Consider the following 17,029-nt stretch of genomic DNA (forward strand, 5'->3'; position numbering starts at 1 on the left):
GAAGAAATAGCAAATGAGCTTTGTTAATCATGTGATATCAAAGGCCATATAGAGTGCTGTTACTGAAATACTCTTTTTATGTGTATGAAAAGTTTCGGTAAATAGAACACAGAATAATTGTCTGAAAATGCTGATTTACTTCAGATGCATACGTAGTAAACAAGCAATGTTCTTTGTTTATTTCACCTGAATAATTCTTGGGACTAAGTGGTGAATTCTCAAATTTTCATAAAGGGGATTTGTTTTTCTTATCTCTCCTACTTTTACCCACACTTAATAGGAATAATGAGGAAGAAAAAAAAAAGTAAAGTAGATTGTTTCTCCAGCTCTAGACTACTTTTAAAAAAAATGGGACAACATATTTAAAAAAAAATAAAGATAGTTCAATCGCTCGGAGCGTTGTCTTGGCATGGTTCCCTATACTATATAAACTATTAATTAATTCACAACAAAAGCCGACATTGAACCCAAAATAGTGGATTGGACATTAATCAAACTAAGCTTCCTTATTTTGGAACCAGTTCAATAATTACAAATGTTGCAATAAAAACTGAGTTAATATTGGAATATACAACCTTTCTGTGAAGAATAAGAGCAATGAAATGTGAGTTGGATAGTTCCCTTCAGAACTTATTAAATTTCTACGGTACACTCGACTTCTCTTCATCCAGTTCCTCTAAAAATAAGTACCTCTAACTATCTAACAGAGCAGTAGTACAGGTCTCTTCTTTCTTAGAAAATGTTTTGCTACGTGCTGTTGGTTACTGTGATGCATATATATTGCTAAACCGATGTGGGGAAAAAATCCAAGATAGCATCTTGATGTTCTACATCAAAGCAGTTCAATCATTCTCCTTGTTAAAAAAGATTGTCTTAGTAATTAAAATGCACTGTTGTCAGGAACGTAGGTATGTGCAAGTAGGTGTAAATGTTTAAGTGATTCTTTATAGTCTGTGAAGATAAAATGGAAATTTAATAGAATACAAGAAGCTCCTCATACGCGGATTCATTTTAAAGATTATTTTTTGTCGGGAAAGGAACTCAAAGAGTGCGATGTCAAATTGCATTTGCTGCAAAAACATGTTCAAACACTCAAATCTGTCCTGTACATAGCCAAAGTGTAAGGCGGGTTTCTTTTGTACGCCTGGGGATACTACCTTTTCATTGCTCTTTGCTCCAAAATTCAGTTCCGGTTCAGACGCCAATTGCTCCATGCATGACTTTTGTGTCCACTCAGAATGGTGCATGCGAATTTAATGGCCCACTCGATCCACTCGTTTGAAAAGTATTTAAGAACTTTTTTCCCCCACAAGCAGGATTGTATTGTGTCCCCTCAGTAATGAAGGATTTCTTAAAACAGCCCATTTCATTGTCTTTCAATAGGCCAATAGTAGCTTGTAGCTATAGCAGTTCCAAGGTGAACTCCAAAGAGCCTTTAGCCGGACGAGCAAGAAGCTTCTTTTATTCCCATGCCAAGGCACCTTTGAAAAAAGGCATCTTTTTAGATAACTTTGTTCCCAGCAGCTATTCTTCGGTTCTTTGGAAATGAATGGGGGCATTGAGACTCTGATGTTTCAAATTCAAAGGCAGAGAAAATATAAGCATTAGATAAACACGTATGTAAAGAGCAGGTAAGTTTCTTCTTTTCATTCTCCAGCACTATCAAGGATGTCACCCTATCCCCTACCCACACTTCTGCCAAAGAATTGGAATTTCCAGTGGAAGCCACGACTCTTTGCAAAGCTTACAAGGGCTAATATTGGGGCAAAGCCTGGATACTATAGTTTTGTACAGCTCCATGACTTGCAAACGACCCTTCATATTGATCCCGGCCCTGAGTCTATTGTATGTATCCTCTGATCATATATAGCTGATTATTACCTTTCAAAACATCACAAGTGAACTCTTGCAGTTCCGACCTTTACCACCAAACTGATTCACAAAGATCGGGTTCTTCTGGATGCACATGTACAACGGGCTCCCGTTTTCCAGCTAGACAGAGAAAAGCAGAGGCAATGTACACCGTGAGTTACCTCAGGCAGGACTCGGATGGTTTTTCTCCATGCAAGCCCTCCTAATTTTGATATTGTGAAATTCTGAGACAAAGTTTATGTAGATAAGTGTTTCCTGTTTCCGCTGTTAATTTTTAAACCTTCTTGCTTCTACTCTGGGTACTTGAAACGGATTTCCTTTATTTTAGTATAAGCAGTTTATTTTTCTTCGTGTTTTCTTAATAGGTCCTATGCAAGAAATGCCTTTGCAATTATTTATGGGCGAATCAAAGGGACTGAAGAAGTTAAGTGTTTCCAGTTAAAAATCGTTACCGTGTTGGGAAACCCCAACGGGACAGCTGTTCCTAGTGCCTTATGAATTGAAATTCTGATATATCTTGGTTTTCCAGATTTACTTCTGCATTCCCTTTCCTGCAACCAAACGGAGGAGTCACTGAAGGAGAAAAGATCAAACCATAACACCTTCCAGCGTCTCGGGCGTCATCTCTTATTGGATTTGAATATCAATATTTATTTCACGCATTGATTGTGTGCGTTTTAAAAATGTCAAACGTCTGGCTTAAAAAAAAAAAGGACTCACGTAATTTCAAATACAGTTGGAGCTCTTGTCTGGAAAGAAAACTTGCATTCTGTTTTGTTGCTTTGAAGCTAGGCTGCAGCATGCAAATGTCTTGAAACCATGAAGAGAGCTACGGAGGAGATTTTGGTGCTCGAGCCTGGGTACCGCGTTAGGGAGACGAAGTTCTCTTTTCGATTCCTGTCTGCCTCGCTACAGATGCTAACAGGAGCAATGCAGCAGGCGCCTTTTTTTTTAGTTATCTACATCTCTCATCAGCACATCGCCGCATTTAACGTGATCGCCGGACTTTCAAGTGGTGACTGGCACATATTTTCCTCCTCGAATTTGGAGGAAGCGAAACTGGCGTTGTCAGGCGCCGACAATGAATTGTTTTGTGTTTTTCGGAGGGGATGAAAACCAGCCCTCAGGTTCCTGGGAGGTATTATTTTCCCGAATTAATGTGTGCTTATGTGAAAATAACCCCCACGGCTTCTTAATGTGGAACAGCGAGCGTCAAAGAAAATATATGGCATCTGCAAATTCCCCCCACCCACTCTGTGCGCTGCGGCTTTGCTCAATGCCTCCACTGAAGCTTAAAAGGCTCCTCGCTGCTGCTCAGGCTACGGCTCATACCGGCGGAGAGGCCATCTTGCGCCTGCGCAGCTCTGCTCGCCGAGCGCCTGGCGAACTTCCCACTTCTCTACCGCCAAATTCAAACGGGAATGTTCAGGCCGCGCATAAGGCAGGGAGCGACGGAGGAATGGTTGAAATCAGGAAGCGGGGAAGCTGCGGGGAGCACTGACGTTTCTTCTGATCAGCCTCCAGGCCACATAAAGAAACATTCTCCTTGCGCAGCCATAGCAAACCAGAGAGCTGAGGGGAAGGAGGAAGCGAGAGGAAAGCACCCACAATTATTTTCACCAGCATCTTGAAAATAATCATTACCAGTGGCGATCAGCAGCCACAGAGCTCGCTCATCCTTTGCCAAACGAGCAACCAACGGGCAAATTCGCCCCTTAACAAATAATCAGTCATCCCCCCTTGCCATCTTTCTGCACCCCAAACGAGCAAGCATTGCAACAGCGAGCCCACCGTGGGCACGTAAACCGCCCCTGCCAAAGGAGCAGTATTTGCCAGCCGTAGCCATTGCCGAATAAACCACCTTTGCCGGCTGTAATCATTTCCACAGGGAGAGCCAGTCCCAGTCCCAGTCGCGCTCGCTAAGCGACGCTGCATTATTTCCAGCTAAAGCTATGCAGATTAATTGACACCACATTTAATCTGGGCATTGCTTGAGAAAGGAAAGAATAAAAAGCTGCGCCTCTTCTGTTCTCCTGGGGGGGAGGACACGAATCCCTCGGGCACCGATCGCTATCCACACTCACCTAACTCAGCCATACACACCGGGACAACCAAGTCACAGACAGACGGGCTTAATTAATAACCAGAGCGCACAGACCCTTGAAATAAGGAAGAATGTCCGTTGAGAAGACATGAGTGGCCCATTGACACGCGAGTGACAGAGTCTGTGAATCACGGAGCTGTCCCTCCTCCCCCCTACACACACACGTGTCCTTACGATGCTATTGGAAGTCCTAAGGAGGATCCTCTTTTGAGGGAATATGAACTTCTGACCACGACGGGAATAGGTCGGTGGGGTGGGGTGGTGTCCATCGGCTGGGTCAGAGCAACCGTCGCCCGCCGTTCCAGGTGTTGTTTTCCCTGGGACTTGCTTCCAGCCCGAAATGTTTGCCTTCCAGTGAGGTCCCTCCAAATTCTGCTTACATCCAGCGGCAAAAATAGGAAACAAAGCTCCAGCAGACCCAAGGTAAGGCAGGGGCAGTTTGAAGAAATCCAGGCCTCCTCCCAAAGAAAGGAAGGTGGCCGTGGACACCATCTGGTGCTTGTATTTTAATGGCACGTTGCTGAATGTCGCACCTCAGATGCAGAGACAAAGGGCTGTATTTTGATCGCTGTAAACAAAAATGCAAATTCTTTTCCCCCTGACCACCTCGATGCTATTTACATTTTCCACTGCAGTGTGGCTTCCCCTGTGGGGACTATTTCACATACAGCAGCTCAGTGAAATCGCCTTTATGATACAGGAGCGTTTAAAATCGCACAGCTAATAACACAAGACAATAAAAACTACCCCCTAAAAAATTTCCTCTGGTGCTGTTTCCCAGCGACATTGGTGAAGTTACCTCAGAGTGACTCAGATCCCAGATGAGTTGGAAATGCTCTTTCTGTCTTGTTCTGACCTTTGCTGAGAGTAACGATCATTGACATTTCCCTCAACGCTGACATTTTTAACTCCTCGTTTTTGAATGGGTGAAAATGGTCACCAGGAGCCTTCTAGACCCAGCCACTTTTTGCTCGACTAGAAAGCAGAACACACAATCTCTGAAGCTGCTGCTACAGTGGAGGCCTCAGAGACTGCCAGGTCGTAGGACTTGTTTTCGGGTGGAGATGGTCGAATACTCAGAGAAGAATATCTCCAGGGTGCCCTGGGAAATCTGTGCAATCTCTAACCCTGGTGTAACCTCAGCAAGCAAAAACAAAACAAATCCACTCGGCTCAGGCGTATTTCGTCTTAAAATAAAATAACTATTTTAGGGACGTTATCTCTGCTGCTCTTGGGCTGTGGATCCGCTTGGGTGACGAGGACGTCCGCCTTCTAGCAGACGATGCGTCTGGTGCTAGTCCTGCTGGGATGAAGTCGTTAGGGGTTTTGAGTGCACATAGGTGGCAGTTTGGGATAAATTCCCAGAGGACCCAGTTTGTGGCTGAGCCGTGAGTCTCAATCAGCGGGCGCGGAAATACCGAGTCACCCTCCGTGGATGGGAGAGAAGGGAGCGACGGGTTGTTGGAAGGACACGGAAATGCAACGACGATCGATGCTTATGACCTAACTATATACATACCGAGAAGGGTGTTTATGATCTGATCCCAACAGGATTAAGTATATCATCTCTACGGATACTGGAAGGGGAATAGATAACCTCCAGCTCTGAAAGGTGTATATAATTAGCCTTCTATAAACGGAGAGGGCTGTATATAACCCACTGCCGTGCTCGGAGGGGATTGTATATAACCTCACCCTCCGGACATGGGTACGAGTGTATATCCCTTCACTCCGTATCCTCGGAGTGGGGTATATGTAATTTTGCCCTCTGGGTCCTGAAGAGCGGGTAGATAACCTCTCATTGTAAGCACTGAAGTCGCATCTCCTTTGCGTTGACTGTAACCACAGCTCCCATGCAAAGAAGATACAGTCCACTTACGCCATGAGGAGCTGTATATAACGGACCCGCTAAGATCTGCCATCTTGTCTCTTTTAGGGCGGGTTGGCTCTTTCCTTTCTTGGAGGTGTGTGCGCACAATAATACTGGGCCTGTAGTATGAGGATCTTCCTCCCCCCTCCCTTGGCAGCTGCCTCGCGGGGTTCCCAGGTGTAGTCCCCTTCTCCGTGCTCTCTAGGTGACTCCTGTACGACCAACAAGCGGTGGCCTCTCTATTCCCGGCGCTTGCCTTGCCACCTCCTTGCTAGGTGCTTAGAGTTCGCAAGCTGTTCAGCTGATTTGTTGCTAATAGCAACCACACGACAGCGATTTTCAGCCAGCTCTGCTGCTGGTGCCTCTTGCTACACCTCCTTCTTCTCCTGCAGACCGGGGGTATCTTATTCCGGCAGCGCGACATTTATTTGCCCCCCACCCTTAAACACAGCAAGAAAAACGAGATGATGTGTGTGTTTGTATGGGCGTGTTTTGTGTCTTCGCTGGGTAACCTACAGAGCTGATCTTCGCGGTCAAGATTTAAATACTGGCGTACCAATCTCTGCCTTATCATCACAGACTCCGTTTACTTTGCATTGGCTGGGAGCATTGTTTTAAATTACCAACGTCCAGATATATCTCTGCTCTCTCTCTGCATGTTCATGTCTCTGTATAGATAGTTCTGAACAATCTTTAGGCTAACTCAAAATACACACTCCCACATGTAAGACCTCACTGGTTTCAGATCCTCAAAGTAATTTAAGGTTTCTTTCAGTTTTGGAGAACAACATTTTCTGCTTCTCTCTGTCTGCCCAGCCTCTGAAGGTTCTGCAGGAAACCATTGATGTAACTATGCACACGTGTTAGCCTCTGTTTGAATAAAGTATTCAGGAGTACGAGGTTATATCTGCTGTTTTCACTGATGTAAACTGACCTGTATTGTTTTACCTTTCTTTTCATTTAGTTACATTTATTTTGTTATGTCTTTGTTCTGATCCTTTCTTCGAATTAGTACTATGACCGGGTACTTACTTCCACAAAGCAAATCTACGTGATTCAACACCACTTACAAATTTCTGTTAAAATGTCAAATGTTGCCTTTTCAAGTAATGAAAAAAGAATGACTCATTTCTAACGCGTTTGAAATTTGTTTCTGGCATCCGTCAATAAGACTAATTTAAAATACATGTATTGTAAAAGATTCTGTAAATTGATTTTATCGACAAAAATCTGAGAAGAGGACCCCCAAAGTTGTCTTATTTAGGGATAGCTCAAAATTTAGGAAAAACCTGAAATATTATATTGTTCTAATTGTACTTCTCTTATTGAGTCTCTGAAAAATTAATTTGGGGGTCAAGTCCATGTTAAAGTTAATTAATGAACTAAAAATGACTCGTTGATTACATTTTAATATAGAAAACACTATGCCATGACTATCCCCAAGACCAATATATTCTTCCCTAAGAAAGCATTTAGTTTTCTGGACCCCAGGCATATTAATAACAATTCACTTCGCTGCGGAAAAGATATCAGCTGAAGTTAGCAGCTTTAACCTCTAAGCCACAGAGGAAATCCAGTGAGCTCTATGCATCATCCTTTCCACCAAAGCGTCATACCTGCTAAGTGATGGCATCACTATGTAGTTTTAAAGTATTTTTGCGAACCTATATGTATGCTCAAAGCAGTTATTAACAAGCTGAGACAAGCCTGGTTGCCAAGGAAAGTTGTAAGTATAGTGCAAGTAAATAAATACTACATAAGACTAATGAATAGCAGGAATTTTGGAATACTAATACTAATGAATAACAGGAATTCTGCTATACTATTGTAACTTTACATAATTCTAAGGAACAGAGAAAATGTGAATTAGCAACTACAAGTTCTACGATCAACTTTTAAATCCTTCTTAGAAACTGAAAACAATAACGGGCTGTCTTGAAATCGTAAGCAAGAGTCCTTAAGACTTTTGAATTTAGGGGATAATACAAATCCAGGACAATATAATACATAAACACATCGATTGAATGAAACTCAATTTCAAGCAGTCTTTCTTTAAATATTCCTCCTTTCTTGTGCATATATAATTACCTATATATTCCAAAGTAATTACGCCATTTAAATAATCCATATAAGTGTGATGGTAGTAGGTTCCTTCTGGAAAAAATGTTACTTCCAAACTTCGCACAATTAAATTATAAAGCACAATTTAAGCGATAGGAGGGTGTAAGAAATATTTATTTGCTATCGTACAGGGAACAGAACAACCTGTTGCAATGCATACTCACGGGCACTAATAAGAAAATAAAGCATGTGAAAAGTTATTTTCTTCAATCTTTCAAAAAGCACAGGCCAGCAACAGCTGTGCTGTGGATTGAGTTGGAGTGAATATTATCTTATTTTCTCATGAGAACTGCATCTTCTAATGAATCAAGGGACAAGATTAAAGACCATCCATATTAATGTGAATTAGTGCGGTTCACTTGAATGATGGTTGAGTTTCTTGTTTTATTTTAAACTGAAACCAGTAATGCAGCAGCTATCACGCCTAAGACTACAAAGTTTCCATTATAAGCGCTCACAAGCCAAATAATTAGGTCTGACAACCACGTCATTTCCATAAATGACTTTCTGTCTTGAGCACTTTTGCAAGAATCAATGATGTTTCTGTAGGCTGATTTTTTCATAGTTTATTACTGTTTATGTAAGTTGACCATCACAACGTACAGGAACGAAACAGAGCAGGAATTTTGGAGATGTTTATTATGCTTTTGGCTTTTTAGTGTCTATGAACTTATTTAGCCACCAAATCAATTATATCTGTAATTAACACCTCTACTTCTTTAACAAACGTTGAACGTAAATCATTAGTGTTTATTTTTGTAATTTAACGTAAGAACCCGAAATCAGAATGACAGAAATGTGTTTAACAGCTGTTGCCTTTGTCAAATAAACGTGGTGACAATTTCTTAAAATATTTTTTGTTGCAAATGACCTCTTTGCCAATCTGATTTGATGCGTCCTTTTTGTTTTTAGAGAGAAACATACCGCCCGGTTTTTTTAAAGTAGATTTCTTTGCACTAAATACTCATTGAAACACTTAGTTTCAGTCCATTTTATTTGCAACTAACAGATTTCTCGGGTTATTTATTAACACAATATAACTTTCTTAAAACCTGGATAAGTTCTGCTAAACTTTTTAATGAGGCTGAAAGAATAACTTCTTTCAACTTCATGGTATTTACAAACCTTTCCTATTACGTATCAGATAACACGTTCGTGTTATGACTAATATTTTCATCGTTGTTGTTACATTTAGAGCTTTAATGAACAACAACCCCCCCACCCAGTTTCCAAATTCAAGATAACATTTTGTTTTACATTTTGGGTATATCTTTTTTTAAATTAAAGCTGAACTATGTGGCTATATACTATTAATCAGAATTTGAAATACATCGGACTTAAAGTAACTTGGGCAACATTTGGGTTAAATACTATACATAAGTTTGACAATTATTAAACTTCTTTCGAATCACCATCGAAGGAATCTGGAGCACTGTGTGCAACCTAGGTGTGTTCAAAGACTGTCAGTCTTCATTTCCTCCTGTTTACCTTAGATGCTATAATGATGACCTCCAGTGTTATATTTATTTATAAATATAATCTTAGTTCTGCGAGACCAATTATAAAGCCAAACTCCACATTTGTAAAGTAATTATGATACTTGATACTAATTCACAAACACCGAATCCTTCTAGTACTGGAGTTTTAATACCACAAAAGTCCAACGCAGTGACTAGGTTAGCTAATAATTTAATATCTGGAGTCTTTTAAAAAAGATGAATGTTGTGAAACGCAAAGATAAGCTGCATGCCATACCCAATGAAGACAGAAAGTTGTTGCTTACATCCCACTGGCATTGTCTCCAGCAAACACACCTTTTCCTATTGGTTTTAGTCTTGGATACTGCATTAGAAATTACCAAAAAGCTATCAGAGAGACAACTCTATCGCGTACAGTATAAACACTGCATTAAGCTCCCACACTGATAACCTCGTGCTTGGAATGAACTTTATTCTGACAGATGCAGGAGATACCCACTCCCCTTTTAGAGGCGAAGAAGGGGAATTTTCTCATAACGTTTTTGTAAGGCAGAAGCTGCGTGGGAATCCCTTTTACTTAATTTGCTCCAGAAAAAGGCAATACCATTATTCGAAATTACAATCGACTATTCTTTATCAATTAAGTCATCACCCCTCATACCCCTGTGTATGGCCCGCGTGTGTGCTCAGACAGCTGCATGGTGTGTACACATTGTCGTAGGGAAGCAAGTCAAAACCCAAATTACATATTTCGCGGCTGCACATGCGCGATGCGCGGCGCAGTCCCATTCCTGGCTCAGTGTCGCCGCTCGTCTCACCTTCTCAGCCAGCTTACGCGCTGCTGCCGCTGCGGGGATCTGGGTGATTTTAAAATCTCACTGCAACTCTTTCAAACGAAACAAAACAAAAGTGCCAGCGCCGTGGCCTGAAGGCCAAGGGCGCTGCTTAGCTCCTCGATCTGGCGGAAAGGGGAGGAGAAAACCGTATCTGGAGCAAGCCGCGCTGTGGGCGCCTGTCGGCTGTGCCTGGAAGCGGCTGCTCAAGCTCAGTTCCTGCCTGCAGCGGGGCTGGGGGAGCGGATCTAGTCGCTCCTCGCCGGCGCTGGGGGAGTGGAGCGGCCTGCCCGCCCGCCGCGCGCAGGGCCAGCTCCACGTGCTGCCCAGCGGCCCGGATTGGACGGAAAGGGCTCGGTGCCGGGAAGAGGCTCCGGCTCTTTCCCCAATCCCTGAAGGGTTGGCCGGAGCTTCTTAGCGTGCGCAAACAGAGCAGTGCCTTCATGCTTCCCGTGACGTGACGGAGAGAGCAGGGTGGGGGGAATCCCGGCGCGGCTGAAGAGCGATCGATCTGACTAAACGGATCTGTTTGAAGTCCACGCCGTGCTAGGGCTGCACAAAACAAGTAATCGACCCCGCTGCCTCCACCCCGCCAGCGGCTGCCTGTGGGTGAAACACAACAGGCGGAACGATCACTCGATTTAATAATCACCATAGATACCCTCCCCCCCCTCCAGCTTTCCTATCAGAAAAGGTGTTTTCCCAGCCGCTTAGCAGCAGCAGTTGGAAGCCAGCCGAAGTTGTTCCTCGCTGTGCAGTCAGCCAAGGGCCGCCACGATGGAGATTTATTTTCTATACAAGACACTCAATGGAGCAGCGGCTGCTTTTTCAGCCAAGTGGTTGGCAGCAGGTCTCCTGCCAACCCCAAACGTGGGATTAGTGAGGTCACCAAAACCATCAGCAGCCGCGTACGCGCTGGGTCGCTGCCTGCAGCAGCCTCCTGAACAGAAGGCACCAGCATTGGCATTACAAAGCCAGCCCCCTCCAGCAGCACTCCAGAGCAGGCTGGTCAGGAGCTAAGGCTGCCGCGGAGCTGAGGGGGTCAGTAAAAGCTGCCCGGCTGTTTGTCTTCATGCGGAATCGCCACCAGACGCAACGCTCCTCGAGGTGCAGAAGTTACTGAGGCAGCGAAGTAAAAGGTGCAGAGCCCGAGCCTGCAAACAAGCACTACCCCCTGTGTCGCGGAAATCCCCGAGAGTGCCCACAGCGATAGACATTAGCTGAGGGAGATTTTCCAGGGAATGTGGGAAGGATCTGGCCCCTTGGGTGCAGCTCTTGTGAATGTCACGGCCAGCAAAAGCCAGGTCCATGCGCTCCCTATTGCAGAGCAGCGCCCTCCAGCCCTTTGCTCCGTCCAAAACTGCTCGGTTTACAAGGTTCAAACTCTGGGGAAAGGTGATGCATGGGGGTGGGTAGCTTCCCAGCCTGGTGCCTCGAATAGCTCAGTTCCTTTCCTTCCTGCTTGTCCAAGGGGACTTCTTTCCTCAAGTTCGGGGCTATTCTTTCCATGCTTGGCAGAGAGCAGTGTGCAAACGCGCAGGCTGCTGATTTCCTTTTAAAAATTACATGTTTTTAAACTGGATTAATTCTTTAATCCAGTTAGGGAGAAGGGGAGGGAGAGGCAAATTGTTTCCGTGGCTTAAATCTTTTTTGTTAAGACCTTAAACAGTTGCAGGAGACCCAGCTGGGCTTTGTTAAAATGCCATTTGAGTTCTTGTGACATATTGATTTTCACTAAACACATTACTTTTTCATCCCCTCCAATTAATAAAGCGGAGAAAAAACACAGAAGTAATGAAAGCAAACAGGATTTTAAATTAAACCACAAAAGTAGACCTGCTGAATCTCACTCAGTTGAGGGGGTGAAAGATCCCTTCATTTGAGATTAATTTTAAAGCAGTATTTTAAGACTCTCCCTCTGGGGAGGAAGGATTTTGCTGTGGCTTTCCCTGAAGCACTTAAAATCTCATAACTTTATGAAATCTTTCTTCTCTGGAGCAGGGCCTACCACAAGCAGAAACAGTGGAGGTGTTTTCCTTACAGGGCATGAACACAGTGAATTTCAAATGAAGCTGAGGGTGGAAAGCACCTCTTAGAATTGGACCCTTTGTCTGTGAAGGAGTAGAAAACAGAAATGCCTATATTATGTTACATATATAATGACTTAGAATGACTCTTTCTCTGGATTTATATCTATATATATCACATAAAATTTGCCACTTAAATGTATAAGTGATATATAAGTGAAATGTATATAAAATATATGAAGCAATTTTAGGTGACAAATCTAAGGAATTGTCCCAGGCTGCGGTTTCAATAGAGGAGGTTTTGGAACAAACTGATAAAAAAACAAAACAAAACAAAAAAAACCCCAGTAATAGGTCACAGGGACCAGATGGCATTCACCCAACAGTTCTGAAATAATTCAAATATGAAATTGTAGAACTAACGGGTATGTAACCTATCTTAAATCAGTCTTTGTACCAGATGGCTAGTGAATAGCTAATGTGACAACAATTTTATAAAAAAGCTGCAGAGGTGATCTTGGCAAATACAGGCCACTAAGTCTAACTTCAGTACCAGGCAAACTGGTTGAAACTATAGTGAACAGAATGATCAGACACATAGATGAACATGATATGTTGGGGGAAGAGTTGACATTGTTTTTAGTAAAGAGAAATCATGCCTCACCAATCTATTAGAATTCTTTGAGGGTGTCAACAAACATGTGGACAAGTGTGACCCAGTGGATATAGTGTACTTAGACTTTCAGAAAGCCTGTGACAAGCCCTCTCACCAAAGACTCTTAAGCAAAGTAGGCAGTCATGGGCTAAGACGGAAGGTCCTCTCATGGATCAATAACTGGTTAAAAGATAGGAAGCAAAGGTTAGGAATAAATGGTCAATTTTCACAGAAGAAGGAGGTAAATAATGAGGTCCCCCAAGGATCTGTACTGGGACCAGTGCTGTTCAACATATTCATAAATGATCTAGAAAAGGGGGTAAATAGTGAGATGGTAAATATTGCAAGTAATGAAAAATTACTCAAGATAGTTAAGTCCAAAGCTGACTGCAAAGAGGTAAAAAGGGTTCTCATAAAACGGAGTGCCTGGGCAAGAAAATGGCAGATGAAATTCAAGGTTGATAAATGCAAAGTAATGCACATTGGAAAGCATAATCCCAACTATACATACAAAATGATGGAATCTAAATTAGCTGTTACCACTCAAGAAAGACATCTTGGAGTCATCATAGACAGTTCTCTGAAAACATCTTCCAGCAGTCAAAAAAGCTAACAGAATATTAGGTACCATTAGGAAAGAGATCGATAAGACAGAAAATATCATATTGCCATTATATAAATCCATGGTATGCGCACACCTTGCAATACTGCATGCAGTTCTGGTTTCCCCATCTCAAAAAAAGATATATAAGAATTGGAAAAAGTACAGTGAAAGGCAATAAAAATAATTAGGAGGTGTGGAACAATTTCTATATGAGGAGAGATTAAAAAGACTGGAATTGTTCATTTTAGAAAAGAGACAACTGATGGGGGATAAGATAGAGGTCTATAAAATCATGAATGGCGTGGAGAAAGTGAATAGGGCAATGTTCTTTACTCCTTCATATAACACAAGAATCAGGAGTTACCCAATTAAATGAATAGGCAACAGGTTTAAAACAAACATAAGGAAGTACTTCTTAACCAAGGCACAGTCAACCTGTGGAACTTTTGCCAGGGGATGTTGTGAAAGCTAAAAGTATAACCGTTCAGAATAGAAGTCGATAGGCTCATAGAGGATAGGTTCATCAATGGCTATTAGCCAAAATGGTCAGGGACACAACCCCATGCTCTGGGTGTCTCTAAACCTCTGACTGCTAGAAGTTGGGACCAGAGGACTGGGTGAATTGCCCTGGTCTGTTCACTTGCTTTGAAGCATCTGGGATTGGCCACTGTCAAAAGACAGGCTAGTGAGCTAGGTAGACCATTGATCTAACCCAGTACGGCATTGTTATGTTCGTTAGTGTGTGTGTTCCACAAAACAGGTAATGTTTGTAAGGCACACAGGTAATGGGGAAATGGCTTTTCTTCTAGGGAGAAAAAAAGGCAGTGGAATAAATGAAAGCATGATCTAAGGATGTGATAAAATGCATGATACCGTGTATATGTCTCTATAATCTAGTGTAAAGACGTGCCATCTAGTTTGCGTTGGATCTGCATGATATACGATATGCGAGCCGGGATCCTGCACTGACACACTTGTTTAACTCTAGGCAGTGAACTACATATGTCCTCTGGAGCTCCTAACATAGAGACGAAGCAGCCAGCGGCTCCAGCACACTTTCCCCACCCTGTAAATACGCGGATGACAGACCCCAGCGGATCTGTGTAATCGGTTTGAGGCCCGCAGCACCCACACACCCGCCCGCTCTGTGCCCGTGGCGTGGGCTGCCTCCGGCCCCGTGCGCGGGGGGAGGGAGCCCAGGGAACAGCTCGGGTCCGCGCGCTCGGCCACCTGACGTCACAATCCGGCGGAGGCGGCTCCCCCGACGGCGCCGCGGCCGGGCTTCCGTTTGGTTACCTAGGAGAAGATACACAGTGCAGCGGGGCGGCTCGGCCCGGGCCAGACTGAGCGCGAAGCAACGGCTGCCTACTCCGGCGCGGCCCGGCAGTCAGCGAGCGGGGACTCGCGCACCGCGCTGGCAGCCCAAGCCGCGAGCCCTCCAGGTGCCTCTGCTCAGCCCCGCTCGTTGGCTCGGGACCTTAACGGCCCCCCGCCCCCGCCGCCATGAGCCAGAGGCAGGTCTTACAAGGTAGGTATGTCTCTGGGTGGCCAGGCGCAGCGAGCCCCTGGCTCCGGCTGTGCGCGGGGCGGGAGGGACTGGCCCGGGGCGGGCTCTTCTGCAACGCTCACTCTGTCCCCGTCTCCCGCCTGCAGTTTTCGAGCAGTACCAGAAAGCCCGGACTCAGTTTGTGCAGACGGTGGCGGAGCTGGCTACCAGGCCACAGAACATCGAGACCCTCCAGAATGCAGGTAAAGCGGCGCTTTCGTTCGCCCGCCGACTGGGGGCAGCGATCTCTTGAGGCACCCGGGCCACCACACAGGCCGATGGGGACTTGTACTCGGTGCTTGAAGTGGGGAGGGGGGGAAGTGGCGTGAAGTCGGTGTTCGCACCTTAAGGCCGAGCTGCCTTAGTGTATCGAATTGATACTGTCACAGCGAAGGGACCCCAAGCTCTGTAGTTACAGAATTAGTGTCATAATCGCCGTGCCCTGGAAAGAGAGGAAGTGAGGGTCACACTCCACCCAGCAACGAGTCTATAGTTAACCTTTTTTTTTATAACCACGCCTCCCCTCCGCCCCCACCGCAGTATTATGAAGGAGAAAAATAATGCAGGTGTCACCTTTCAAGACAAAAAAATGTTAGGGATTCCTGTCTGCAGTGCTGCCATCTAATTAGTGTGTTTAAACTACTGATGGTAGAAGGATCGCATTTTACTTTGCCAGTATAATGGTGTCTGACAGTGTTGGAGAAGAAATATTGATCTCATTGATAGAAGTAAAGAGAAATACTTAACAGCTTTACAGAAATACTTTAAAATATAAATGGTCCTTGTTACGTTCACGAAAGCTAAGTGTTTTAGGCACATAGTGTGCTGAATGGGAAAATAGAATATCTGTACATTTTTAATATTGAGCATTCATCTATGGCGTTCTTCTAGAAAAGGCTCAAGACTTGTTTTCTGTATTTCTGTATATCTGTTGTTTAGGCTTCCAACTAGTCATTATGTAGGTACCATATAGTTCTCATTGCCATTGTATTTGGACACCCTGTCTGTTGTATCTTCCTGGGTGAAATTTGGAAGTTTAAATATACTCTTGGATTGCACACACACATTGCCTTGCTTGACTATAATTTTATTTCTTATTTTTTTAAGAGTACAGAGACCTTTGATATGATCTTCTACAAATTCTAATTTATTTGTATTTAAAGGAACATTTGTTAGTATATATGAACATTTCTTATTTATAAATAAAATTGTATTTGGAAGCATGAAGAATCACTAATAAACAGACTTTTAATTGAGGCTAGCAGTGATAGTGTAAAGAAAATCCTACTCAAAAGGTAAGCAGATGTTGTATATTATGATAGTTTGCCTCAAATGTTGTTTATAAATTGTTGAACATTTCCAGCCATTTGATGGGTTCTACAATCACTCAGAAATTCAGACTTATTGCTGTTATAGAATTTAATAAACCGAAATAAGAATTGTCAGGCATGTGAACAGATGGGATACCACATTATTAGCATTCCATGGACCAGGTTCACTAATTCAGAGTTCTTATACCATTTACTAACAAGAGAAAAGGAGTAAAAACAGAGCATAATTCAGTTTTAAAAGACAATGTAAAAAAGAACAGTACAACTTGCCTTAACTTATTTTATGGTATTGATAAACTTATTAGAATACCCTAAGTATTTTGTTTTAAATACTTGTTTTTCAAGTCTCTTAAAGCTGGTAGTTTTTCTGAAATTCAGTAGAAACAAAGAAAATACGTACAACTCTATTAATACATTTTGAACCAAACCATAGTAATAACACAATAAACCTAAGTTCTTGTTAAAGAAATATTGGGCCTGATTATGCAAATGATCCATGAATGGAACACCCATTGAACAAGCCTTTTATAGTATTAAATGACTGCCTATACTATTTCATTTTGTCTTCCAGAAAACCAGGGTGTACAC

At 43.2% G+C, this 17,029-nt stretch overlaps 1 protein-coding gene across 2 annotated transcripts in view; it reads left to right on the forward strand.

Moving 5' to 3' along the window:
• The first annotated feature begins 14,664 nt into the window (after nucleotides 1-14,664).
• Nucleotides 14,665-17,029, forward strand: part of SPAG6 (sperm associated antigen 6) — a 45,914-nt gene continuing 43,549 nt past the window's right edge. The window contains exons 1-2 of one of the 2 annotated variants that reach the window (XM_067562359.1): nucleotides 14,665-15,092; nucleotides 15,218-15,313. In XM_067562359.1, coding sequence (XP_067418460.1) covers nucleotides 15,068-15,092; nucleotides 15,218-15,313 — 121 coding nt within the window. In that variant the 5' untranslated portion in view covers nucleotides 14,665-15,067. Of the gene's footprint in view, nucleotides 15,097-15,217; nucleotides 15,314-17,029 lie in introns of both variants that reach the window. The other variant, XM_067562360.1, reaches the window with a different exon arrangement.

This window comes from Emydura macquarii, unplaced genomic scaffold, assembly GCF_026122565.2.
Source record: "Emydura macquarii macquarii isolate MOO-44397 ecotype Brisbane River unplaced genomic scaffold, CSIRO-AGI_Emac_v2 contig_2422, whole genome shotgun sequence".
In the NCBI taxonomy this organism is placed as follows: Eukaryota; Metazoa; Chordata; order Testudines; family Chelidae; genus Emydura; species Emydura macquarii.